General features: G+C 50.5%; 1 protein-coding gene across 1 annotated transcript in view; it reads left to right on the top strand.

Annotated features, from left to right (window-relative positions):
* Nucleotides 1-6,227: 6,227 nt before the first annotated feature.
* The window catches only part of RARRES1 (retinoic acid receptor responder 1), a 31,361-nt gene continuing 14,493 nt past the window's right edge, over nt 6,228-23,095 (top strand). The window contains exon 1 of the mRNA XM_045852088.1: nt 6,228-6,734. Within this exon, the coding sequence (XP_045708044.1) occupies nt 6,282-6,734 (453 nt within the window). The 5' untranslated portion in view covers nt 6,228-6,281. The remainder of the gene's footprint in view (nt 6,735-23,095) is intronic.

Here is a 23,095-nt window from a genome sequence, read left to right as displayed (position 1 = left end):
CTTGGGTAACATGGGCCCAGGGTTTAGGATGCTGCCAATCCCCAAAGAGCCCCAAGCTCCTAAAGGGAGAGATTAGGCAGCCGGATGTTCTAGGAAAGCAGCGCACTCCACCCAGCGGGGCCTCTGTTCTTTCCCCCAGGGGTTTCAGGACAAACATCACAGGCCTGGGACACAGCATGGAAAATATGTAGGTTTACAGGGCTTGCTTAACCGAAACAAAAGCAGAGCACGCAAGATGCAGGGCCAAAGAACCAGGTGAGCTGCATTTTCTCTACCGGTGTTCCTGATTCCAAGGCTGGAAGATAACAATAGTCTTGGCCACACCCGAGCTGGGTTAATCAGCTTTCAATAACCAAGCACTGATTATTCACAGTCTTCTCTCAATCCCACCTGACTTCACCTCTGCCAGAGAGAAGAATTAAAAAAGGACTACAGACTCACACTTTCTGACCTGCTAATAGTGCCAACAAAAGTCTAGGTTAAGGAGGCTGAAAGTTATAGCTAAGATTTTACTGAATGGCCCGGCCGTTTTTAATCCTTCCCATCCCTTCTCATCACTTGTGAAAAGAAATCCACAGCGGATTACATTTTTTTTCAAGATTACACCTAATTTTCTGAAGTTAATAGCAATACTAATAGTCACGGTCACATACACCTAGCCATTGCCACGGGCCAGGCACTGCCCGAAGTACTTCACAGATGCAGATATTAGTGCACCTGAACCTCACCAACAACTGTATGAGGAAGTACTCCAAAGGTGTGCACGTGGGTATGGTGTGCGTGGGGTATGTGTGAGAGAGAGAGAGAGAGAGTCACCCACCTCTGCTCACTCTGGTGGAGCTGCGCTTCAAGCTGGGCAGTCTGCCTCTAAGTCCATGCTTTGGTCCACTGTGCTACCCATGAATGATAAAACAAAAGAACCACAAACTTTCTGTCAGAGTGAGCCCCTCCCAGAGATGACCACTTTCCAAGCCCTCATGGGGGTGAGGTTAGGGGCAGGGGTATAGCGAGGGGAAAATGTTAAGCACTCAGGCCTTTGCAAGAGAATCCTGGGGATGTTGTCATCTCCCCAGGATCCTCCTCTGAGCCATGGCCCAGGCTCCAGTTTCCATCTAAAGCACAGGTGGCAAACACAAGGCCCACGGGCCAAATCCAGCCCTCCACCTTATTTCTACCCGGTGGCAGCACGGAGCTCCTGAGAGGCTGATGTGGCCCCCAGTGAAAATGAGTTTGACACCCTGATCTAAGGGATTCCGTCTCCTGCCACAGGGGTGGTTTTCCCTTCTACTCCCCTTGACTCTGCTCTCTTCAGAGAAGAGCCTGAGAGAGTAGGGGAGTCACTTCTCATTGGAGACTCATGGCTGGCACGGCCCCTGTGTCTGGTGAGGTTCTTCACAGATGCAGAGATATTAGCGCATCTGAACCTCACCGACAACTGTATGAGGAAGTACTCCAAAGGTATGCACGTGGGTATGGTGGTGTGTGTGTGTGTGTGTGTGTGAGTCACCCACCTCTGCTCACTCTGGTGAGCATGGCTGGGGGTTGTTTGGAGACAGGGGCCTTTCACTAGCTGGTTCAGCCTGAAGTTGGTGGAATCTGTCAATATGGTCTTTTCAAAGTAGAGGCAGCTGAGGCGTCCCCAGTACTGGCACAGGCAGACCCCACATGGGGCAGCCTTGTATCTTTGGGTCCTCAGCCATCCATTAGGGATTTTTCAACTGGAGTAACAAAATCATGTGTAAGTTGGTTGAAACCAGAAACTTGGCCTATCAATTCTCATAATCGAACAGTGTAGCTACAGTAAGCTTCGGGTAGGTCGTGAGGCAGCAGGTGAGTCATATCCGCAAGGACCTGGTGTCTCTCCGTGCCTCATCTCTGCTTCATCCTGAGGGCTGCGAGTGGCACCGGCAACTTCAAAGGCATGGCCGTGGAACCTCACCTGTGGGTGGTACAGTTCCAGGCCACTCTGGCACATGGGGCCTGCGGCTCCTCACACCTGCTCTGGAGTCCTCACCCACACTCACCACAAACCAGGAGAGCTGGAGGTAGACGTGACAGCACTGTCACCATGCCCTTCTTTGTCAGCACATCACAACCCAGTCAGTCCCCTCATACCTAGTCCCCTTGGGCCTCTGGCAAAGGTACTTCAGCAATCCTCTGTGTTCAGCCACCTCCAGGGAAGGCACACCCCAGTCCCTCCTGTCTTGGAGGAGGGAAATGAATAGTTAGCACCCCTCAAAACCTTCCCTCCCAGCTCTCTGGCCTCTTATTACTCAACAGGCAGGAAGGGGCAGGTGTGGATGCTGAGGCTGCTGATGCCTCTGGTTAGCACACTGAACAGTTGCGAATGCCTGCAATCTGTTCGATCGGAACTCAGTTCTCGAGGCTTATGACTCTACCCTTATTAAAATGATAATGCTTTTAAGAAGAGCACTGTGGTAAGCCATGGCCGTCATGGACAACACAGTATGAGTCAGCACCTCAACACCTCTCCTGGACTTTTAATGTGGGGAAACATAACTGGGCCTGAGAAGAGTGTGGAAAGGTAAGGCTCAGAGGGAGGAAGACTAGCCTGGACTATGTGCTCATCGAGCCTGAGGACAGGCTAGCCCTGGCCATGCTAAATGATACAATTGTCAAGTCCCTTAGAAGGGATGGATCTTCCTAACTGGAAAAGAATGGATATGGAGTGCATTCATACACAGCATTTTATTTTTTTTGTTTGTTTTAGTTATTTAGAATGGGTAACATGCATGACAAAGAAAATACCTGCCACAAAAGAGCATGAGGTGAAAAGTAGTTGTTAATTTCTTACAAATGTTTCCAGAGACATCTTTGTGTATTTCCACAGGTATATATGTATGCTTACGTGTATGCTATTTGTCTCTTTTCAGATCATCAGTAGCACACAATTTGCCCTATGCTACACTTGCTGACCAACTTATATCTCAGAGATGGTTCAGTGTCTGCCAGCCTGGATCTCACCACTTCTTAATGGCTGCGTAATACTCCACTAGTTGGAAGCATGACAGGATAGTAAGTAAGAAGCTAGAAAAATTGCTGAGCAAATGGAATGGCAAAACAGAGGCAAGAAAATTAAACAAGGCCAAACAGTTTGAGCAACTTACAGCCAGTTGGTAAATCGCAATGCCTCATCTCTGCTAACCAAGGACACCTTGAGAGCAAATGGTTTACACCTCCCTAACCAGAGCAGACAGAGCTTAAGCCTCCCTGGTCTGGGAACTTCCTTTGACACTTCTCCTTGCAGTTGTGAGATACCACAGGTGTCTGAGGAAGGGAGGAGAAGGGAGCACCTAGAAGCTCGCTACTAGCCTAAGACCCCTAAGAAACACAAGATAAACAACTATCTTTTATTGAGCTTATTTACAGGGCTTAAAGAAGGAGAAAAACAAGACCAGGGTGCACCTGTGGGTGGGGGGGACCAATGACCACGTGTCGTACCCTGTAGCCATAGAAACTCCCACTGAAACGGAAGAGCCTATTCCCAGTAAAAAGCCTGAGCACTCACACACAGGTGGGACTTTATGATTCTGATTCCTAGAGTTTCCACCCTCTGCAGAGCTGAAGTAAATCTTATTTTCATGATTGGCGTCCCCGAACTAAATTGTTTTATTTCGGGAGACAAGAACCCAACTTGGTTCTGGGTTTGGTACAGTGCCTGAGGTATCGTAATTGTTCGACCATGGAACTTAGATTTTTTTTCCCAGGCTTTTATGCTTTATTCGTTCCCCCAAATTATGTATGGTTGCCTGTGGTGTGCCAAGCACTGTTCTAGGAATGAAGAACAGAAAGTGAGATATTGATATTTGGGAGGTGTGCAAACCTCATGCAGAGAGGAACATTCTCACCCACACTACTTTGTGTACATGTGTGAATTTATTGTTACTATAAACTCCAGAGGTAGCATTGCTGGGTCAGAAGCTATGTACATTGCCAATTTTGATGGACATGCAAATGGCCCAAGAAAAAGGCTGTGTCAATTTATTCTCTCACCCTCCATACTGAACATCTTTTCCTATGATTAAAAGTCACTATAGCTTTTTTTATATCATTATGTTTCTTAAACACAAGCCAAGTTCTCTGTACAAAAATGATGACGACCTGCATAGTGACTAAGGAACTAGCAAACATGGCACACGGGACACATTTGGTGGGGACCCATCTGCCTCTGCACAAGGCTGGGGGTCAGCCCGGCCCGATAGGACCTTCCTCACTGCAGCAGGGAGAAGGCTTCAACCACCCACCCCAAGGAGGAGGGACCAGGGCTGGAGGTGGTACATATGACTCCAGAGGACGGGCCCTTTGGACAGAGGGCTGTGCAGTTAATATCACCCATGCACATGGCATTTGGCAAAGTGGAACAGTCTGTACACACAGACACTGTATATGAACTGAGAAAAAAATTAGTAATGATACCCATGACAGACCAAGGCCTAAATTCCCTATTATTTGAAGGGCTTCTGCAAATCAATTAGAAGTACAAACACCCCACAGATCAGTGGACAAAGGTCATGAACGGACAATTCTCAGCAAAGGAAATATTCTCCTATACCCCAGAAAATCTGTTTATAAAATGAATGCTATGATTTAAACATTTTTAAAATGGAATGTGGCTGTTCCAGGATCAGTTGATTTGGGTGCTCAACAATGTTGTCCAGAACCTAGGCTCCTCCCCTCTCTCTGCTCAGCCATTCTTCAGATGGACTTCATTCTCTGGCTGCTGGCAAGACAGGAGTGTTCCTCCAGGTGGCACATCCAGCTAAGACAAGGCACGTGGTGGGGTCCTGCATGACCTCCCCATCCCCCAGGACCCCGTGGCTCCTCATCCTGGTACTCTTTCCCTTGCACTCTCCCTCCAGCTGCACTTGCTCGCTCCTCTTCAAACATGCTCCATGCTCGGGGGACTCCTGCCCCAGGGTGTCTGCACCTGCTGTTCCTCCTGCCCATGGGGCTCTTCCACACATGCCCCGCTGCTGCCCATCTCCCTCAGGTCCCTACTCGGACAGCACTTTCCCAGTGAGCCTGCCTTGGCCACATTATTTAAAACCATAACTACCTCCCAACTGCCCACCCCTCTTTGGGCTTGAATTTTCTCCACTGTGTATAACTGCACCCAAATCCAACACAGGGCACATTTCCCTGCTTGTTTCATTGTCTAGCCCCCACCCCCACCATCTGGAAGGTGTACTCTGAGATTGTCTCCCTCATTGTCCCTAGCAGAGTAGGTGTCCCATAAATACCTGCAGAAGCAAGGAAAGACAGACAGGAGACGGTCAACATCCATAGGAAGAAGTGGGGGAGGAAGGATATTTTCAGAGACGGTAGCCCCAGCATCTCATCCAGAACCTCGCATGCCGGGTCAGACGGAGTCCCCAGCAAAGAGAAGGAACTTCCTTCAGCTCCACAGTGGGGCGGAGGAGTCAGCGGGTACCGGGGAGGAGTGGACCCCTTAACAAAATGAAGAGATACCGAAAAATGGATGCTGGGAACGCCCCGCAGTATCAGTTCTGCCCCCTACCCCCTGTTCTCCTGGGCGCACTCTCTTGTCCGTGGATCAAAAACAGTAGCCATTTCATCCCTTCACCGCCACGTGTCTGAAAAGAGCTGTCAGCATTCCCTCTCAGCCTACAGTGTCCTAAGGCCCCATCCACGCCTCACGCCTCTGGAATCCGGCTTCCACCGCCAGCCTTTAAATATGCTTCTCACCAAGGTTATTAATGACCTACTGGTTCCCAAGTCCAGTGGGGCCTCTTGGTCCTTGTCTGACTCTGCCCCACTGACAACTTCAGCCTCCTCTCCAGCCCCAGCTCTCCAGCGACCTGTCCCATTTCCACGGTCATCATGCTACCCTGACCTCCCTCAACGCCGCAATTTCACCCTCTGGGAAATCACAGCGCCAAGCCTTCAAGAACTGACGCTGAAACCCGAAGTTTTGAAATCGCCGCACCCTTGGGGCAGAAAAGCTGGGTCCAAGAGCTGGGCTGGGGGAGCTGCGCGGCGGGGCGCTGGGTGGGCTGCGCCCTCTCGCGGAAGGAGTCTCCACTGCCCGCTGTGTCCCCCTGCCCACGCACGGCAGGGGTCTGACACCTCTGTCCCACGGCAGCGCCCCCGAGTCCCAGTGTGGAGACCAGGCAGCGGTTGCCCAGGCAGACTGGGGCGGGGCGCAGGGGCCGAAGGTCCGTGGGAATTCCCGAGGGTGCGGCAGATGGGGACGGGGCTCCCAGCAGCAGGCTGCCCCGGGGGCGGAGGGGCGGGGCCCGATGCGGCCTTATTTCTTCGAGAGTCCGCATCGCCAGCTCCAAGCCTGGGCCAGTCCAGCGCCTCGCGAGCCCGCCACATCAATGCAGCCCCGCCAGCAACCGCTGTCCGAGCCTGGGCCCCGGGGCCCGCGCCCCGTGGCCCCGCTGCTCGCATTGCTGCTGTTGCTCGCCCTCCAGAGGACGGGGGCGGCGCCGGCCCGGCCTGGGGAGTCCGAAAAGCCCGAGGATTACGAGAAGGTTTACGAGAGGGCTTACGAGGATTACGATTACGCGTTGCCCTTGGATTTCGAGTTGCCCTCTTGGTTCTCGAACTTGAAGATCCCGGGCGGACCCCTGCTGCCGGACGGGATCCTGCGCCAGGGGGCGCTTGCTGCGGTGCATTTCCTCAACTTCCGCGAGGGTTCTCCCAGCGACCTGCAAATGCTGTCCACGGTGTACAGGGCCAGCGTGTGGGTGAGTGCGGGAGCGACATCGCGGGCGCAGGCTGGGACCCCGCCGTGTACCGTGTGGGCGGTGACGCCTGCTTGCGCTCACCTGTCCACCCAGCTGCGGGTCTGCCACCCAGACTGGGGTGGCGCCTCGGAGCTCCTGAAGTATCCAGGGCGTGGCAGGCGCGCGCCGGTGTTCAGAGTTCACGGAAAACTGGCTGATTCTTTACGCCGCCAAAAATTGTTCACAGGGCATCTCCCATACCTAGGGAAGAGGTGTATGGGGAAACTGAGGAACAGGCCCAAAAGGCAAGGCTTGATCTTGCCTGGGGGTACGCAGAAGTGGTTGCTATTGGCGGGCACGACCGCCAGTGACTCCAGCAGAAGCCCTGGGAGGGATTTACAAATTCAAATTCTAAGCCAATTCCCACGCTGGGCCAAGGACCGACTGGATTGTCAATTGCGGTCCTGTGCAAGGGCTTTCAGGATGTGGTCGGAATGGGCACATCAGCCTGGGTAGAGGAACCTTGGTCATCCTGGCATTTTCTAAGTGAACAGACTGAAGGAGAGCGTTCCAGCTGGCTGATTGGTTGGTTACTGATGACAAGGGACTGACTGCAGGTTTCATGTTGTGTCTGTAGAGCTACATCGCTCTCTTCATCAAACAGATTACAGAAGTTTCAGAACTACACTAAGTCTGCCCCGAAAGTAACCATTCTCTTTCCTCTAATTCCCAAATATTCCACAGAGCCTGCAGACTCAGCCTCAAAGAATCTAGAACTGAATCTAGCGTGTCAATAGGCAGAGTCTGAAAGAGGGCCAGTAGGAGTTTAGTCAAAGGTTGTTCTCTACCTGGTGTCAGGCGTAGTCATGGGGTAGGCCATTTGGAGGCTTGGACTGGGTCCCTCAAAGACTTAAACCTGGAGCCAGAGTGGCTAAACTTACTGAAGGGTGAAATCAGAGTGTTCCTAGGAAAAGGCAACCTATTCGTGTCACCTGTTTTAACGGCTCTTGCTGTCTCAGGGGAAAAAAGTTCAGAGAAGTGAATAAAACAGAGTTTTAGAACTTAGCTGTCCAAGTAGGAGGGTGCAGTCACTCCCCAGAAGCCCAAGGGGGAGCTCCTGAGGATCTGCTGCCTGGCGGTCGGCGGGAGGGTTCCCCACATCAAGCCCAGTCTGGATGTCTAAGGCACACCCCTTTCCAAATTCCAGGACTTTTTTCTTCCTTCTAAAACTATAAAAAATAAATAAAATACTTAGCATTTTCATGCATTTAGTCACCTCCTGGGCGGGGGGAACTTGGCATCTTTCAGAAAATAAATTTGCTCTCAAACCTGAGTTAAAAAAAAAAATCCCTTTCCAAAAAGAGCTCAGTTACTGGTTGTTGTTTTTTCTTAAATTATTGATCAATTCTTTTCTGTTCACTCTTTATTGTATTTTTTCCATTACCATTTAGTCCCCTTTCACCTCCTGCTCCCCAGCAATCACCACAGTGTTGTCCATGTCCGTGAGTCCTTTTTCCTTTTTGCTCAATCCCTCCACCCTCTAACCTCACCCCCCTCAGTAGCTGTCATCCTGCTCTCCATCTATGAGTCTGTCCCCATTTTCCTTGTTAGCTCAGTTTGTTCACTGGATTCCACATAGGAGTGAAACCATATGGAATTTATGTTTCTCTGACTGACTTATTTCATTTAGCATAATGTTCTCCAAGTCCATCCATGCTGTTGCAAAGGGTGAAATGTTCTTCATTTTTCATGGTCGAGTAGTACTCCATTGTGTAAACGTTCTGTAATTACTTCTTTTCATCTATAATAGTAGATGGTTCTGAATTTTAAAGGGATCCTCTTTGGGGGGCCAAAGTGAGGGGACAGGGTATAGGAAATCAGTCAATAAATTAGAAGTCACAGGGAATTAAATATGTTTGCACTTTTACTAAAAAAATATTCAAAATGAATTAGAGGCAGGTATGCATGAGAGGGAGGAGGAGTTAAGTAGAAGAATCCCGGGCATTGACCCTATGAAAGGATAACTTCCATGGTTATCTGGTTTATCTTTGCATTTCCTCCAAAAATAGTTACCTTTTAAAACCAAGGAGACAAGGAAGAGAGCTTAGTGACCTTCAGGGCCAAGAATCTCTGGAGACTGAAGTGGTTTCAGTCTCTCCCAGGAATTCAGTGACATTATTTTCTTCCATTTTTCTGCCTCCTCCAAATATCACCGCTAAAGAAGCACCCACCTCCAAGGGTGATCAAGGCAGCCTGGGGCGGGTGTGTCGCAGACTCGTGACAAACTCGTGACAAGGGCATGCCAGGATCCTCGGGGGTGGCATAAGCAGAGGAGGAGGTGGTGGAGAGGACAGTGCATGCTGAATCTTATCAGGAACTGCCGTGGACTATCTTCCCAGAATACAGAGGACCAGCAAGGGGTTGCTGTAAGGAGTCCATAGTCTAGTCCCTCACTTTGCCTCCAGCGAGCCACACAACCCACAGAAGCTCATATAAGTCTTTTCTGGACATTTTCTCTTTTGGGATAGAAATAATGCATGTCCTGCCAACCCTACCAGTTATTCTTAAGAGTCATCTAAGGTGATAAAAGTATCAACTGTAAAGCATAAAAATTTCAGTTACCATTATACTGAGGAGCAGTCCATTCATCCATTAGTTGTTTCTTGATCACTTACTACGTGCCAGGCACTGGGCTAGAGACTGTGGCCCTAATTCTGATTGGGGTGGGATCATCAGGAAGGCGTCTGAGATTCATTCGGCTTAGCTGTCCCTCATCTGCTTTAATAAGGAGCAGAGACACCACCCACATGAAGATTTCAATGTAGTGACCTAGGAATTTCTGCCCCAATAATTACAAGAGTAGTTGTAGCACTGATAAGGGAAAAATGGCAGATCCTCAAAGTGCAGGTTTGCATTCTTGATCCAATCAGTGTATATTCAAACTGAGTGCCCAGTTGCTGCACAATGTCTGTTGTGCATCCAGGTCTGAACCCAGGGTGAGCAGGCGGCTGGGTGGGTGAAAGAAGTATAGCTGGGAGGGATCCCTCTCCACCCTTGGGGTCAACACATCCCTTTGGGAGATGAGAGGCTGGGACCAAGGCAGAGTTTTCAAACTAATGGCCCACTAGTAGGGTATGAAATAAAGTTAGTAGGTTGTAGTTGTTTTGTGGGTTTTTGTCTTTATGGAGATGGTTTGGAATACAAACTATCAGGGTGCATTGCTGAAGTAAGGGTAAGTAGTACCTCATGGTGTTTCAAATACATATATATGTATGTGTGAACTAGGTCATTATGAAGAATGTAGTTCTGCTAAACAAAATTGAAAGTCACTGAACCAAATGATTTTTAAGATCTCTCCTAGCTCGGAAATTCCTTGATTCTAAGTGATTTCTTGATTCTACAAGAATTCATTATACAATAGAGACACTGTTGCCCTCTAGTGGTGAAATGTAATAATTAATGGCTGTGGTGCAATTAAGTATAGAGAAGGAATCAGGGCTAACTAGTGGAAGAGCTAGCAAGCATTTTGTTTTGTTTTGTTTACTAACTGTAGGGCAAAGTCACAAAACCTGGATTCTGTTCCCTCACTGCCCCTGCCTGATGCCACTTCCGTTCTGGCCATACCCTGGTCTTCCATGCCTAAGGGAGCTGCTACTTCTCTGATACCACATAGCGCAGCCTCAGGATCAATGGTGGGTGATTTTGAGTGGTGTTGAGAGTTCTTATGCTGCCCAGAGTATCTTGGGTCAGCCCCACTCTCCACTAGTCAAGGCTGCTTCTCACACTTAGACAGGTCTCCTCTGGCCCCTCAGCAAGTCCTGGGACCACTGGCCCCTGCTCTGAGCAGCTGGTGAGACACCAACCCTTTCCTGACATGTGCACACACTTCATTATGTCAGCCCACTCGGGGATCAGCCAGTGTTTGGGGATGGAGTACTCTCTTAAGGAGAATGGATGCCCGGCCTGGACTGGACCAGTAGTTAGATACATAATTGAAACAACTGACCAAAGTGTGGTGGAAAGATGTGCTTCCCTAACTGCTTCAATCTAAATTAAAATCAATGTACATGTCATCGTATCACGTATTTTTGGTAACAGGGCTAAGGCTATTTAACTGGCACTCCTTGCAGTCTTTTTAGCAAGAAGACACACCCATTAGGGGCTGTGATTTGTGTTTCAGTTTACTTACAGTGGAGGGAGCACCCACTTAGAATACAGTGCATAGTCCTCTACTTTTCCTTTTCCTCCTTTTTTCTTGCACAATCTTTTTTTATTATTATTATTGATTTTAGAGCAAGGGAGGAATGGGGTGGAGGGAATCATCAGTTTGTTATTCCACTTATTTATGCATTCATTGGTTGCTTCTTACATGTGCCCTGACCAGGGATCAAAGCCACAACCCTGGCATATTGGGACGACACGCTAACCAACTGAGCTACCTGGCCAGGTTCTTCTCGTCCAATCTTGACTCACTCACACCCAGTTCAACAGAAAGAGTTTTAGAGGCTTAATGTTATCAGTTTCTTCTACAGCATAATTTCCCTTGGATTTCATGGACATGACATCTTTTTTGCTGCTCACTCTTTACCAGTTTATATAACATTTAATTATGCAATTAGGTAATAAGTATACCTGGTTTAAGCAAGTCTGGGAGCAAAACAAATGACTTTTGTCGAGAATCAGGCCTCCCCGGTGTAGGCGGGCCAGGCTCCCGTCTGGATCCCTGTGGGCGCCTGCCCGTGTGGCTGACGGCAGACTGGAGCCTGTCCTCTGAGCCGCAAGACAGTTAGGTGACCGCCTACCCTACTAAGAAGAACTGTCCTTCATCACCTTTCAATCTATAAAGCACTCTAATACCACATAATTCATCTAATTGCTGCCCTTCTTGAAGTCTTCTCTCCATTAACGTCGATAATTCAAGAGATGATTGTTCACAAGAATAGGAAGGCAATACATTAAGCAAAAACTGGAGAATGGAAGAGACCACAGTGAATATGGAGGGGGAAGATCAGTAATAAAATGCTAAAGTGCAATAATCTGTACTTTCATGCGAGGAAGGCTCCTAAGTGCTTTTACAGACCCGATGAAAGAACAGGAGTGGGGGTGGCAAGGTGAATCCGGGCTCTTCCTGGCCCTCACTGCCCTGGAGGCGAAACCTAAATATGCTGAAAGCACAGAACAGAGAGGCTCTGGCCCTCCTTCCTTCCAGGCCCTGCTCCTGCTGACGTGGCACAGGTGCACCCACGGCCCCTGCCACAGCATCCACCTGGACTGCAAGCTCTGATTGCGGAGGCCGGGGCCAGCACAGGGTGGGAAAGAGGCCACCTGGCCCTGGGGGTAAATGTGGGGCTTGGCCTTCTAGCCACTTTGCCCTGGTCCCCCAAGCCAAATGCTCCTGGATGAGCTCGCAAATAGGAATACCTTTAACCAGCTTGTAATAAATTGTGTTTGAATCACAAACATTTGTTACCAGCCTTCAACGTTTCCCACTTGTCTTGCCACACATGGTGTCATAGCCAAGGGTGTGTGTGATCACAGATCATTAGCAGTGGCCCCAAATAAAGACCACACTGGTGGTAGGTGGTAAGTTTCAGCACGAGGAGGCGGCTCAGCTGTACAGCCTTCCTAGAAGGACCTAGTCGTTCTGCTGAAGAGCAAATGTAAATACACAGCCCTAAAACGACTGCTATTAACAAGACATGGGATGCTACATACACACACACACACACACAAACACACACACACACACACATACACACAAATCCAACCTGACCCTTGATCTCAACACACTGGCAACCATTCGCTCTAGAGGTTCACGCAGCCATGGCATTCATTTGCCTTGGACGGTACCTGGGCTGACGAGGTGTTGCGGAGCTGGTCCCACAGGGGTTGGGGCCAGTAGCCACAGCAGATCTCCACTCCGGCTTCCTTACGGTGGTTCGGGATGTCTCTAGTCAGTAAAGTCGAGTGGTGAAAGGGGACCTTGTACCACTGCTGTGTGCGAGACGTGTGCTCCCACGGTGGCCCCAGGGGATGTGCCCACCCAGAACTCGACCTTTAGAATCACAAGTAATTTTGAATCTGTGTTAGTTGCACTGCTGTAACAAATTACCACAAACTTGGTAGGTAAAAAAAAAAAAGAAACCCTACGTATTTCTTCTTTTATAATTCTGGTCAGAATTCTGAGGAGGGTCTCCCTGTGCTAAGTCAAGGTCCTGGAAGGAAAGCATTCCTTCTGGAGATTTCAGTGCAGTCTTGCCTTTTCCAGCTCCTAAAGGCCCCTGGCACACCTCGCTCCTGCTCCGTCCCCGGTCAATAAGCCAGCTCGAAGCCTCCCTCAAATGTAACACTTCTGTTTCCTTCCTGCAAAGACCCTTGTGCATGCACTGCAGATAATCCAGGACACTCTGCCCATCTCGAGATCCTTAACTTAATCTCACTGGCCAAGTCCCTCCCCTGTGCCATGTAAAGTGACATTCACAGGTCCCAGGGACCAGGACAAGAGCACCTTTGAGGGTGGTCACTCAGCCCACCGCACCCAGCTCTCGGTGGCTGTGAGCTCAAGCAAAATCATGCTGGACAAGCGACTGCACCCAGGGATGGGCAGCTCTTATCCCTCCTCTCGCCTGGCTGATCTCTACAGCTGGGTGATCTCCTTACCTCTGCAAGTGCCTGCTCTCCACACCCTGTTGGGCGCTGCTTTCTCCTTGGTCCTCACAGCCAATTGATTTCCGCTCTGTGTGTGTGTGTGTGTGCACGCGTGCGTGTGCACATGCTTGTTTCTCCAGTGCGGAAGGCTGTACATCTCATTATCTGTGCATCTCTTCCAGCACTGCACTAGCCTCGGGTCCTGCAAGAGACAAATACTAAATATTTTTAAATGAAAACAAAGGTAGCTGGAAGGGTGCTGGGACCGCTGGGCACCTGGAACGGGAGACCAGGCCAGGCCCTGACCATGCCCAGCCCTTCTAGAGGCGGGCAGGGGACAACTCCTCGAATCCCTCTGACAACCAGCCTTTTCTAATTAGCCCCACCCTGAGCTAGAGGCCAGCTGAAGGGAACACTGCCTCGGGCCATCTCCACTCTGGCTCCTCTCAAGGGGTCAAGGATGGATGCCCGCCATCAGCTGGCCAAACAGAGATTAGCACGCTGTGTACTCCCTTCTCTCTCTCTGCTATACTATGTAACCGGTGAAAGCAAAGTGTCCATGTGCAGAGACTTCCTCGGACCCCACAGGACGGGGCATGATCTGAAAGTCATGGACTCGTGTTGCATAAACTCTCTTTGCTCCATCTGGCGCTGCCCGCGAGGAGGAAAATGCAACCAGATAATTCTGGCATATAATGTAATACGCTGATGCTCTCTCTGCCTGGCACCTAAGAACAGCACAGCCTTTTTTATCCACAAATGAGCTGTTTACTTGTCTCCAACCAAGCATGACTCATAAAACTAACCTTATAAAATGAAGTTCACTTTTACTGGAATGGCATGGCATTTATGTTTTCTTACCAACTGTGGAGGCTGGCGGGGACATTTAGAAGCTGAGTCTGCCAGGCCAGTGAAGCCCAGTGCCCGAGGGGAAAAAATCAGAGTCACCCGGGAGCTCCTGACAGCTGGAGTTGCGCCCACCTCCCAGCCCCCACGCTGAGACCCTGAGGTTTGAAGTCGTTACCCCCAGCTCTAAGGCAACATGGTGGGACCAGGCCCAGCAACCCAGGGCAGAAGGACAGGGGGCAGTGTTTCCCCCCCAGCACAGCATTTTCTTTCTGTAGATAGCGGTTAGCAGAAGGGTATCTCTGGGGACCCCTGGAGTCACGGCGTTGCTGCAGCAGCAAAGTTTCTCCAGGGCACCACCCCTGAGTTTAAAAGGGGTGTTAGGTTCCCAAAAGGTGCTCCTGGAATAAGGAACACCTGTCCTCCATCCCTCATCAAGTTCCTCAGGTTTATTTCCAATAGTTCAATGACTTTACTTAAACAAACAAACAAATATTGTATTGTATCTACTATAACGGTAGTCCAGACAGGTGCTGGAGGAAAAATCTTTGATCCACGAAAACAAAGCTTTATGTTTGACAGTCAACAGCTTTGTGCTGAGAATAAGACGTGACCCTGCAGAGCTGCTACTGGAATGTACAGTTCTAATGTTCTGGTGCATGTGGGGGCATCTTTGTAAGGCAAGGGAGCTACCATGTGACGGGAAGTGAGGAATGACTGTCTTCACACACTGGTTTAGCCCAGACTGCCTTCCCCAGACGTTTCTGCTTGAAAAGAGCACATCCGACGTCACCTCGAAGTTTCTCGACTGCACCCCCAGAAGCAGAGAGCAGTCCTGCCTCCTAAATTTCTAAGGCACCATGACCTGATTTACCAGAGACCCCGGGTCACCAAGCTTGGAGATAAAGTTCCTCCCCTTAACTCAGGCCTCGTGATACCCTCAGGCGTTCAGAGAGAACTGACTGTCCAGATTCAGCTGCGTTCTAGTGACGTCACTGAAGTCACGTGTCCCCTCCTGGCCCACCCTCGGAACTTCAGTGACTTCACTCCGCATCCAGAGAGAATTCTTCCCAGTGTGGTCCTTGCACCAGCGGCATCAGCATCCCCCGGAACTGGTCAAAATGCCCATTCCCAGGCTCTGCCTCAGATTTACTGGATCAAAGGTTTACTGAGCAGGGACCTGGCGCCCTGTTCCGGCCCCCAGGAGGTTCTGTTGCGGTTCGAGTCTGAGACCCACCGCCCTGGAACCAAGTCCCTGCGGCGGGACCTCCTCTAACCGGCCCCCACCCGCCATGGTGACCTCTGCTCCTTGTCTGCCCCTCCACTAACTTGCTGATCCCCCACCCGGCTGCTCACCTCCGTGTGCTGAACGCCTCCTCCCTCTCTCTCTGTTCCTCTCTGTCCTCATGTGCTCCGAGATTTCCCCACCTGCACTGGCTCGTGTTCGCGTTTATACCTCGCCTGAAAGACAGCATCCAGGGCCCCTCCCAAAGTCTCAGGTCACTTTCATTCCTGTGCTGTTGTGGGTCGTGCCCTCCAAAAAGATACATCGAAGCCCTGCCCCCACGCCTGTGAGGAAGACCTTGCTGGGAAGTAGAGTCCTGGCAGGTATGACCAGGGCCCGAGGACCAGAGAGAGCTCCATGACTTGGGTCCTCATGAGAAGGTCATGTGAAGACAGAGAGAGTACACCGTTTAAAGTCAGAGGTTGAGATCGGAGCAAGGCCGGTGCAGGCCCAGGACTGACAGCAGCACCAGGAGCGAGGAAGAGGCAAGGAAGGATTCCACCCAGTCTCAGAAGGTGCAGAGCCCTGACGACACCTTGATTTTGAACTTAGGAGTCCCCAAAACTGAGAGAGGATCCAATTCTGTTGTATTAAGGCACCTGGTTTACAGTACTTTGTTACAGCTGCCCTAGGAGACTCGTACACAACACACATGCCCTGCCCAGCTGTCTCCCTCTCAGCGGTTTGGCGTGGCCTTGTCTACAGGCCCCATGGTGGTAAGCACAGTCCCCACCTACCCGGTGCACACACGCGCGCACACATACGCCCTCTTACAGAGAGGCTGCTGCTGTGTAAGCAGGAGCGGCAGCCCTGGGGAGGCTTCCTTACTTCACCAGATCCTGTGACTCTGGGCAGTCCTTTCACTTTGTACAGTGCCTCAGTTTCTTCATCCTTAATATGGGCATAGCAGCAGCATTTACCTCCAAGGGCTTTAGTGAGCGATGCAAGGAGTGATCCACAGGCACTGTGTGAGAGCCATGCAAGGCACGTGAGAGAGCTAGCAGGATGCTTTATACGCAAGCAGTAGAGAAATGCTTCCTATTGATTTAAGGATTTGAGGAGCGTTTTTTCACCAAAGAAAGTACACACACACAGTGTAGTGATGAGTTCAGTCCTTTGAGGGCATTCCCTTATGCACTGTTCTCAGACAGGACGTTAGTAGTGGCCTGTCTCCTCCCCAGCTCCCAGCTGACTGCAAGCAAAGCCCCAAACCAAAGTGCTGACCATTCTCCTAAGGAGTCTGCTATGAGGCGTGGTGTGCAGACGGTGTGCCCGGGGAGGGTGGGCGAGGGTGGGCGAGGGGCTGGATTCTGCCCGTGTTCATGGCCAGTGGCAGCAAAACACAAGACACTTAAAAAATAAACACACACAAAAAAAACAGGTTAGAGCCTAACCCACATCATTAGAGGTCTCCGATCGTCAAGCATTCAGTTCTAGAATCCAGGCGGTAGTACCTACATCCTCTCTTCTGTAGACCATAGAACTGCCTGATCCCCGATGCTGCTTTCCCCGGGTTCAGTTACCTGCGGTCAACGGTGGTCCGAAAATATTAAATGGAAAATTCCAGACATAAACAATTCATAAGCTTTAACCTGAGTGCTGTTCTCAGTCACGTGATGAAATCTCTGCCCGGGACGTGAACCGTTCCCTTGCAGCTGTAGACACCACCCGCCGATCATCACTTAGTAGCCCTCACGGTTATCAGACATTTTAAGAGAGGAGGACGAAGAGGCCACAGTCACATAACTTTTGGTACAGTGTGTTGTTATCTCTGTCCCATTTTATTATCAGTTACTGTTGCTAATCTCTTACCGTGCCTAATTTGTAAATTAAACCTCATCATAGGTATGCATGTATAGAAATAACACAACGTATGGAGGGTTCCAGGTATCCACTGGGGGTCTTGAAACATACCCCCTCAGATAAGGGCGGATGCTGTAATTAAAAAGAAATCTGTAGCAAACAGCTACTAATTCATTCCTTTGTGTTATGTACTCACAAGGTCATTTGCTTTGTTTGCAGACTTGCTCTTTATATAAAGAGCCCTTTTCTGGAAGATATTAGAACAATGTGGTATGCCTCTGGCTGTGTTTTAAGACAGGAATGTGCAACTTCCTAATCTGGGTGGCAGATGCGCAGTTTTGGCAGCTGGGGATGGAAGGAAGTCGGGCTGTGGCCTGCAGGTGCAGGAAGAGCCCTCACCTCAGGGAGGAGAGCGGCCGCCCCGCTCCCCGGCACCAGGCTGGCTCTCGCAGAAATGTGTGCTTAGCTTCTTGTTTTTTTAATAAGAGCCTTGCACCACATGGCTGCAGCAACCTGTGTCCAAGGCCGAGGGAGGACCACCTGACCTTGAGCTTCCAGATCCAAAGCCACACAGAGTGAGCAGTTTACCGCACTCCTCAAATCTAATCAAACTGACAATGTACAAAACAAAGACTCGACTTTAAGATATGGGGTAGGGGCATCCATACTGAGTTACTTGGCACTTAATATGTTTGTGACTTTCTCTCTTTTTAGAAGCCTGTTGGTGCACGTGCTGGTCCAGGTGCAGTGCTGGGGGGAGACTTTTTGGTCCGGGTCCCTGGAGGCTCCTCTCTGCTGTTTATAGATTTATTCTATTTCATCCCCTTTTCCATCACCCCAGCCTCCCAGGGGCAGCCACTTGGAAAGGTCTTATGTGCATTGTTCTGCCGGCAAGCGTTCTCGTAAAAGATAGTTGGTTTGTGTGTGAACTTTAATTTTGAAAATTCTTGTAAACACTACTGATGCCATGAATTTGGCTGTTTCTGTTGTCACTCACAGCAGTTAGGGTCCGTCTGTATTGCTGTATGCGTGCGGCCAGTGGGCACAGCACTCTGTGGCAGGCGCCCGCAGTTCCTGGGACCCCGGATTGCCTCGAGGAGCATCCTCCTGTGAGTCCCTTGTGAGCCCCTGCATGCATTTCTCTGGAGACTTACCCACAAGTGGGGTTGCTGGATCCTAGAGCTGGTGGGGCAGACCCCCCCCCAGACCGCGGGAGCGGTCTTCCCCGCTCCAGCTAACACCCAGCCCTACCTACTTTCTGACTTACTGCCAGTCCAATCATTGTGCAGGGACACCTCGCTGCTTCCTGGATTTATTTGCATTTCTCTAGTGACCCACAAGTGTGAGTGGGCCTTCGGAGATCTGTTAGCGTGAAGACCTGTGAGCAGCCTCAGAGCGGTCCCCGCACAGGCCCTGCAGACTGGCTGGCTGGCTGTGGTTCTGCAGGTACAAGCATTGACTTAATAGTATTGTCTTAATACAAAACTTGAATTCTAGCAATCATTTCTGATCCTGAATTACAAAACTGCTGGCATTCACCTTCTAGTCGGACTCCTGTCCATCCACCACATGCTCCCCTGCATTTCCAGTCCCCCCCTCACTCATCCGCCCACCACCTGGCCTCCTGCGGTCGCTCCACTGACTCCAGCCACCTCCTCACTCCAGCTCCAGTTCTCCTCGCCCTGGCCTTCTCCAGATCCTCTCTCCCTGCCCAGGGCTTCCTGTTTCTCTCAGGAGAAAGCTCTCACTGCAGCCTGCAGGGGCCACCTTTGCCCACCTATCCACCTCTTCCTGTCCCCCGCTCCCCTCTTTCTGGCCCCTTGGGGCTTCAGCCCCCTTGTTCCTTCCGTGTGGAGTGATTTCCCAGCTGCCCACCCCTAAATCCCCCAAATCAATTCCGTTTACATCTTCAAGGGTCAGCTCATAAAGGTGCAGCTTAACTTCCCCATCTCTAGGCTGGATCAGTTCTCTAGTTATGCTTCCAAAGCTCTTCAGCCACGCGTGACCAAATAATCAGTTCCACAGTGACCTATGGGAAGCCCTTCTCCCCACCTGCCTGCCCAGAGGGCAGGCCTGTTTCTGTTGGCACCCAGCACAGCGTTCCCAATAGGCAGCAGCTCATTATCTCGGGATAATTTCCACCCGCAGCAGGATCAGCAGGATCAAGAGGCTCAGTCCCAGACAGAGGCCCGAGGGGCGTGGCTGCACCTATCTCGGGAGGCCCAGCGGAGCCGCCTCAGGGGAACTCCTGACTCAGTGAGAGATAAAAGGGCGGAATCTGGATCAATGATAAAGTACAACTAAAAATACAAAAATCCATTTTGAACAAAATGTAGACGCTTTTAAGAGTGCCTAATTAAAACGGAACAAAATGTAGATGCTTTTAAGAGTGCCTAATTAAAACAAAACAAAAGGTAGATGCTTTTAAGAGTGCCTAATTAAAACAAAGTAAGGAAACCAAATCTGCGAGGAAAACAACACTTCAGAAGGCCGGGCTGCACGCCGACCCGGCTCACAGGCTCTGCCCCCAGCGCTGTCCCAGCGGGGAGCGGCCCCTCGCTGACTTCCACGCGTTTCCAAAACACTGTGCAGACCAGTGGTGTCTTAAGCACTCTATTTAAAACAAGCATGATGATATCACCAATAAAAAAGACTCTTTTTGTGGTTGACCCGAGCAACATCCAGACACGTAGAGAATCTGTGTAAGTAAGAGCTGACCTGAACCTGAGCCAAGCGGATGACACACGCCTGAGCACGACCCCACCTGCTCCGGAGAAGAGCCGCTTCTTTTCTTTGGAATTAAGAAGGGAAGTGAGGAGGGTTGCCCGGGGGTGAGAAAAAACAAAGCGGGGATCAGATTAAAGGATAGTTAATGAGACCACGTGCTCTCTGGAGGGGGGTCATTTCAAAGGTGTGTTAATGTAGATGCACAAAACCAGTGGCTGGACTTGCTTAAGGCAAAGGCAAATGTTTTACTAAAAACTTCTATGCCTGGGGCGTGACTACCCACTGTGACTTGCCCAGAGGGAATTTATGATCTGATCTTTCTCCATCCACGTCGTCCGTCCCCACGTACAGTGAACAAGCACATGGAATTTAATGTTGATGTGTCGGTTGGTGGTCCTCAGAGTTCTTGGTGTACACACCTTCCCTGGGGACAGCATCAAATTCAATGGCTTCCACCACATCTGAGACCAGAAAAGTCGGTGTTCCGGTCAGTGTTTGTGTAGCTTGTCACTACCAGAACCAATAAGTGGAGACAAGGATCGAATCTTTACGGGAGCTATATTCACCCGTAAAACCGTCTTAACATATCCTCCCAAGCCAACCTTTTTATAAGGAGAAGAAAGGGTGGGTAAGGGGTTTGGGAAAACGTTAATTAGATAGAAGGATAGATAAAGGGTTTAGAAAAAAAGGGCTAATTGGATGAGTTGCAGTCAGGCAGCAATTTTTCTAGTACTTCTTTATCATTGATCAACAATTCTTTACCTGCATCACAGAGGTACCCTCCCTGGGATGCCGTGGCTCAGATACCGTCTCCGTGGCTTTGCAGACCCCCTGGCACACAAAGGTCAAATTGCTAGTCGCCCTCCTGGAGCCAAGCATTCCAGTTTCCAGATAACTGCTTTCCACTTGCATTAATCACTTAAGCCTATCAACTAAAGCCGAAATCTTTAACTCCCGAGTTCGAGTTTGCCTATCACTTCTACTGAATCAGCTTCTATCCATTCAGCTTTCTTCCAGACAGCTCTGAAGTCTCCCAGCACCAGAGATTGTACCCGCCAACTCTGCTTCCTCCTCCTCTTCTCATGAATGGCCTTACCACTGACCCTGTCACTCTCCACCAGGCAGACTGAGGGGCGTCCCTTACTCCTGTGTAAGAGGGCTGCACTCAGGGCCCCACAAGGATGTGAAGGGCAGACTCCTAGGTCCTACATGCAGTAGGCAGGAGGCCGCCCGGGCTGGTGCAGCTGGCAAAGCAAGGCACAGACCCTGCTGGCAAGTGGAAGGGCTGCCCTCTGTGAGTTTAGTTGTTTGAGGGGCCCAGTGTGGCTGAGGGTGGCACAGGCAGCAGGCCCACAGTCCCGTGTGTTCCTCTCCCTCGGGTGGGGGCAGTGAAGACACCGAACTTCAGGGGACAGAGACAGAAGCCTGGGGACAGAGACAGAAGCCCAGGGACAGCCTCCTCCAGCCACTGTCTTGCAGGTCGCACTTTGTACCCTCCAGCCGCTCACTGGGAGCCTCAGGAGGAAACCCAGGCTTTAGACAGGAATCCATGTTTCCATTTTCCCCCAGCCTCGAACTGGGACTGGACATTGGTTTCTAACACAGTGCCTTCTCTCCCTCGTGTCCATAGATTTTAGTAACGATAAAAATAGTGAACAGACCTTGAACTTTTACCCCGACCCAGGCTGCCTTAAAGCTGTGTCTGGACTCTTCCTAATGTTAGTGGCAGAAAAACGGTACCAGGTGTTAACCTCGGTTCAGCAACCGCAGTTCTGGAGTTCCGGACAAGAGGAGACTTCAGGCCAAGACTCACAATACAAGAGAAAGTTTTCTTAGAAAGCCACAGAGGGAGAAGGAGGGAGCCGTAGAGGAAATGGGCTCAGGAAACAAGTTACAGCCAAAGAAGGGGCCTTGGAGGTTAGGAGTCGGGGAGAGAGATACGGGCTTTGAGGGGGGAGACGTGAAGGAGGGAGGAGAGGCTCAGGTGTCCTGGGGGGCAGCTGTTGATGTATGTGTGTGTTTGTGGGGGCAACGGGGAGAGACAGAGAGAGAGAGCCCCTGTGGAAAGAAGGGGGAGGGGACAGGCACTGGTATGCTCCGTACAGAGAGCCTCTCTGGGTTCTCCATCCTGGGGGCTTTTATCAGAGGTCTCAGGGGAGGCTCTCCATAGAATATTCATCAGCTTTCTGGGTGTGTCTCCTCAGAGTTGTGATCTCCACTGATTGGCTGGCACCCAAGGTCATTAGTCATCAGCCTCAGCATCCTCTGCCTGTCTTTGCTGCTTCTCTGGGCCTGGAACTGAACCACAGCTGAGGCCTAGGTGTCACCTCCAGGAGTTAATGCTTAAGGGAGTGGTCGTGCCGGGGTTTGTAGTTTGGCCCCTTGCTCAGCACCCGGGGCCCCTTCCCGAGTGACACACTGCACTGGGCCCATCTTTCTGCTCTGCTCATGCCTGCCTAACCGCCTACCACCACAACACCCTAAGTACTGCAGTTAGGTCTACTTTACTGGGCTCTCAGAGACTTTGGTATCAAGTTCTAAGTCCTCTTCATAAAAGTGAGTCCTTCCTGACCCCGGGCCACACACACCAGGCTTTTCCTAGCCTCTCTGCCTCCCTGGAGGACCAGTCCCTATACGGTCAATGTCAGAAATGTCCAGACCTACAGGGAATTTTTTCGAGGCTTCATTTGAGCCAAACTGACCGCATATGACAGGGAGCAAGATCTCCAATGATCTGGAGGGACTGTCGTGAAGATGGCATGGAGGTGGGAGAAGCCAGGTGGGGATTGGATTACAGGATAGTTAAGAGCTCCCTTTGAGGGGTATTACATCTGGCATTTCAAAGGTGTGTTAACTTAGATGCACAAGAAAATGACTTGAAACCTTTCAGTAAAGAAGTTACAGGCCTGGCACATGACCACCCACCGTGATCTGGTCGGTTAGGAATTTACGATTAGATCCCCTTTGAGGCTGCTTTCCGCAGAAACCCCCTTTTTCACCCACAAGTCCTGTCCCGTGCCTTTGCCTGGCCGACACCTGCTCCTCGGAGAACTAGGTCAGCCCCCACCGGCTC

Source organism: Phyllostomus hastatus, unplaced genomic scaffold (genome assembly GCF_019186645.2).
Source record: "Phyllostomus hastatus isolate PE091 unplaced genomic scaffold, TTU_PhHast_1.1 phas_contig_86, whole genome shotgun sequence".
In the NCBI taxonomy this organism is placed as follows: domain Eukaryota; kingdom Metazoa; phylum Chordata; class Mammalia; order Chiroptera; family Phyllostomidae; genus Phyllostomus; species Phyllostomus hastatus.
The sequence above is the reverse complement of the archived record's forward strand: the minus strand, read 5'-3'. Positions and strand labels throughout refer to the sequence as shown.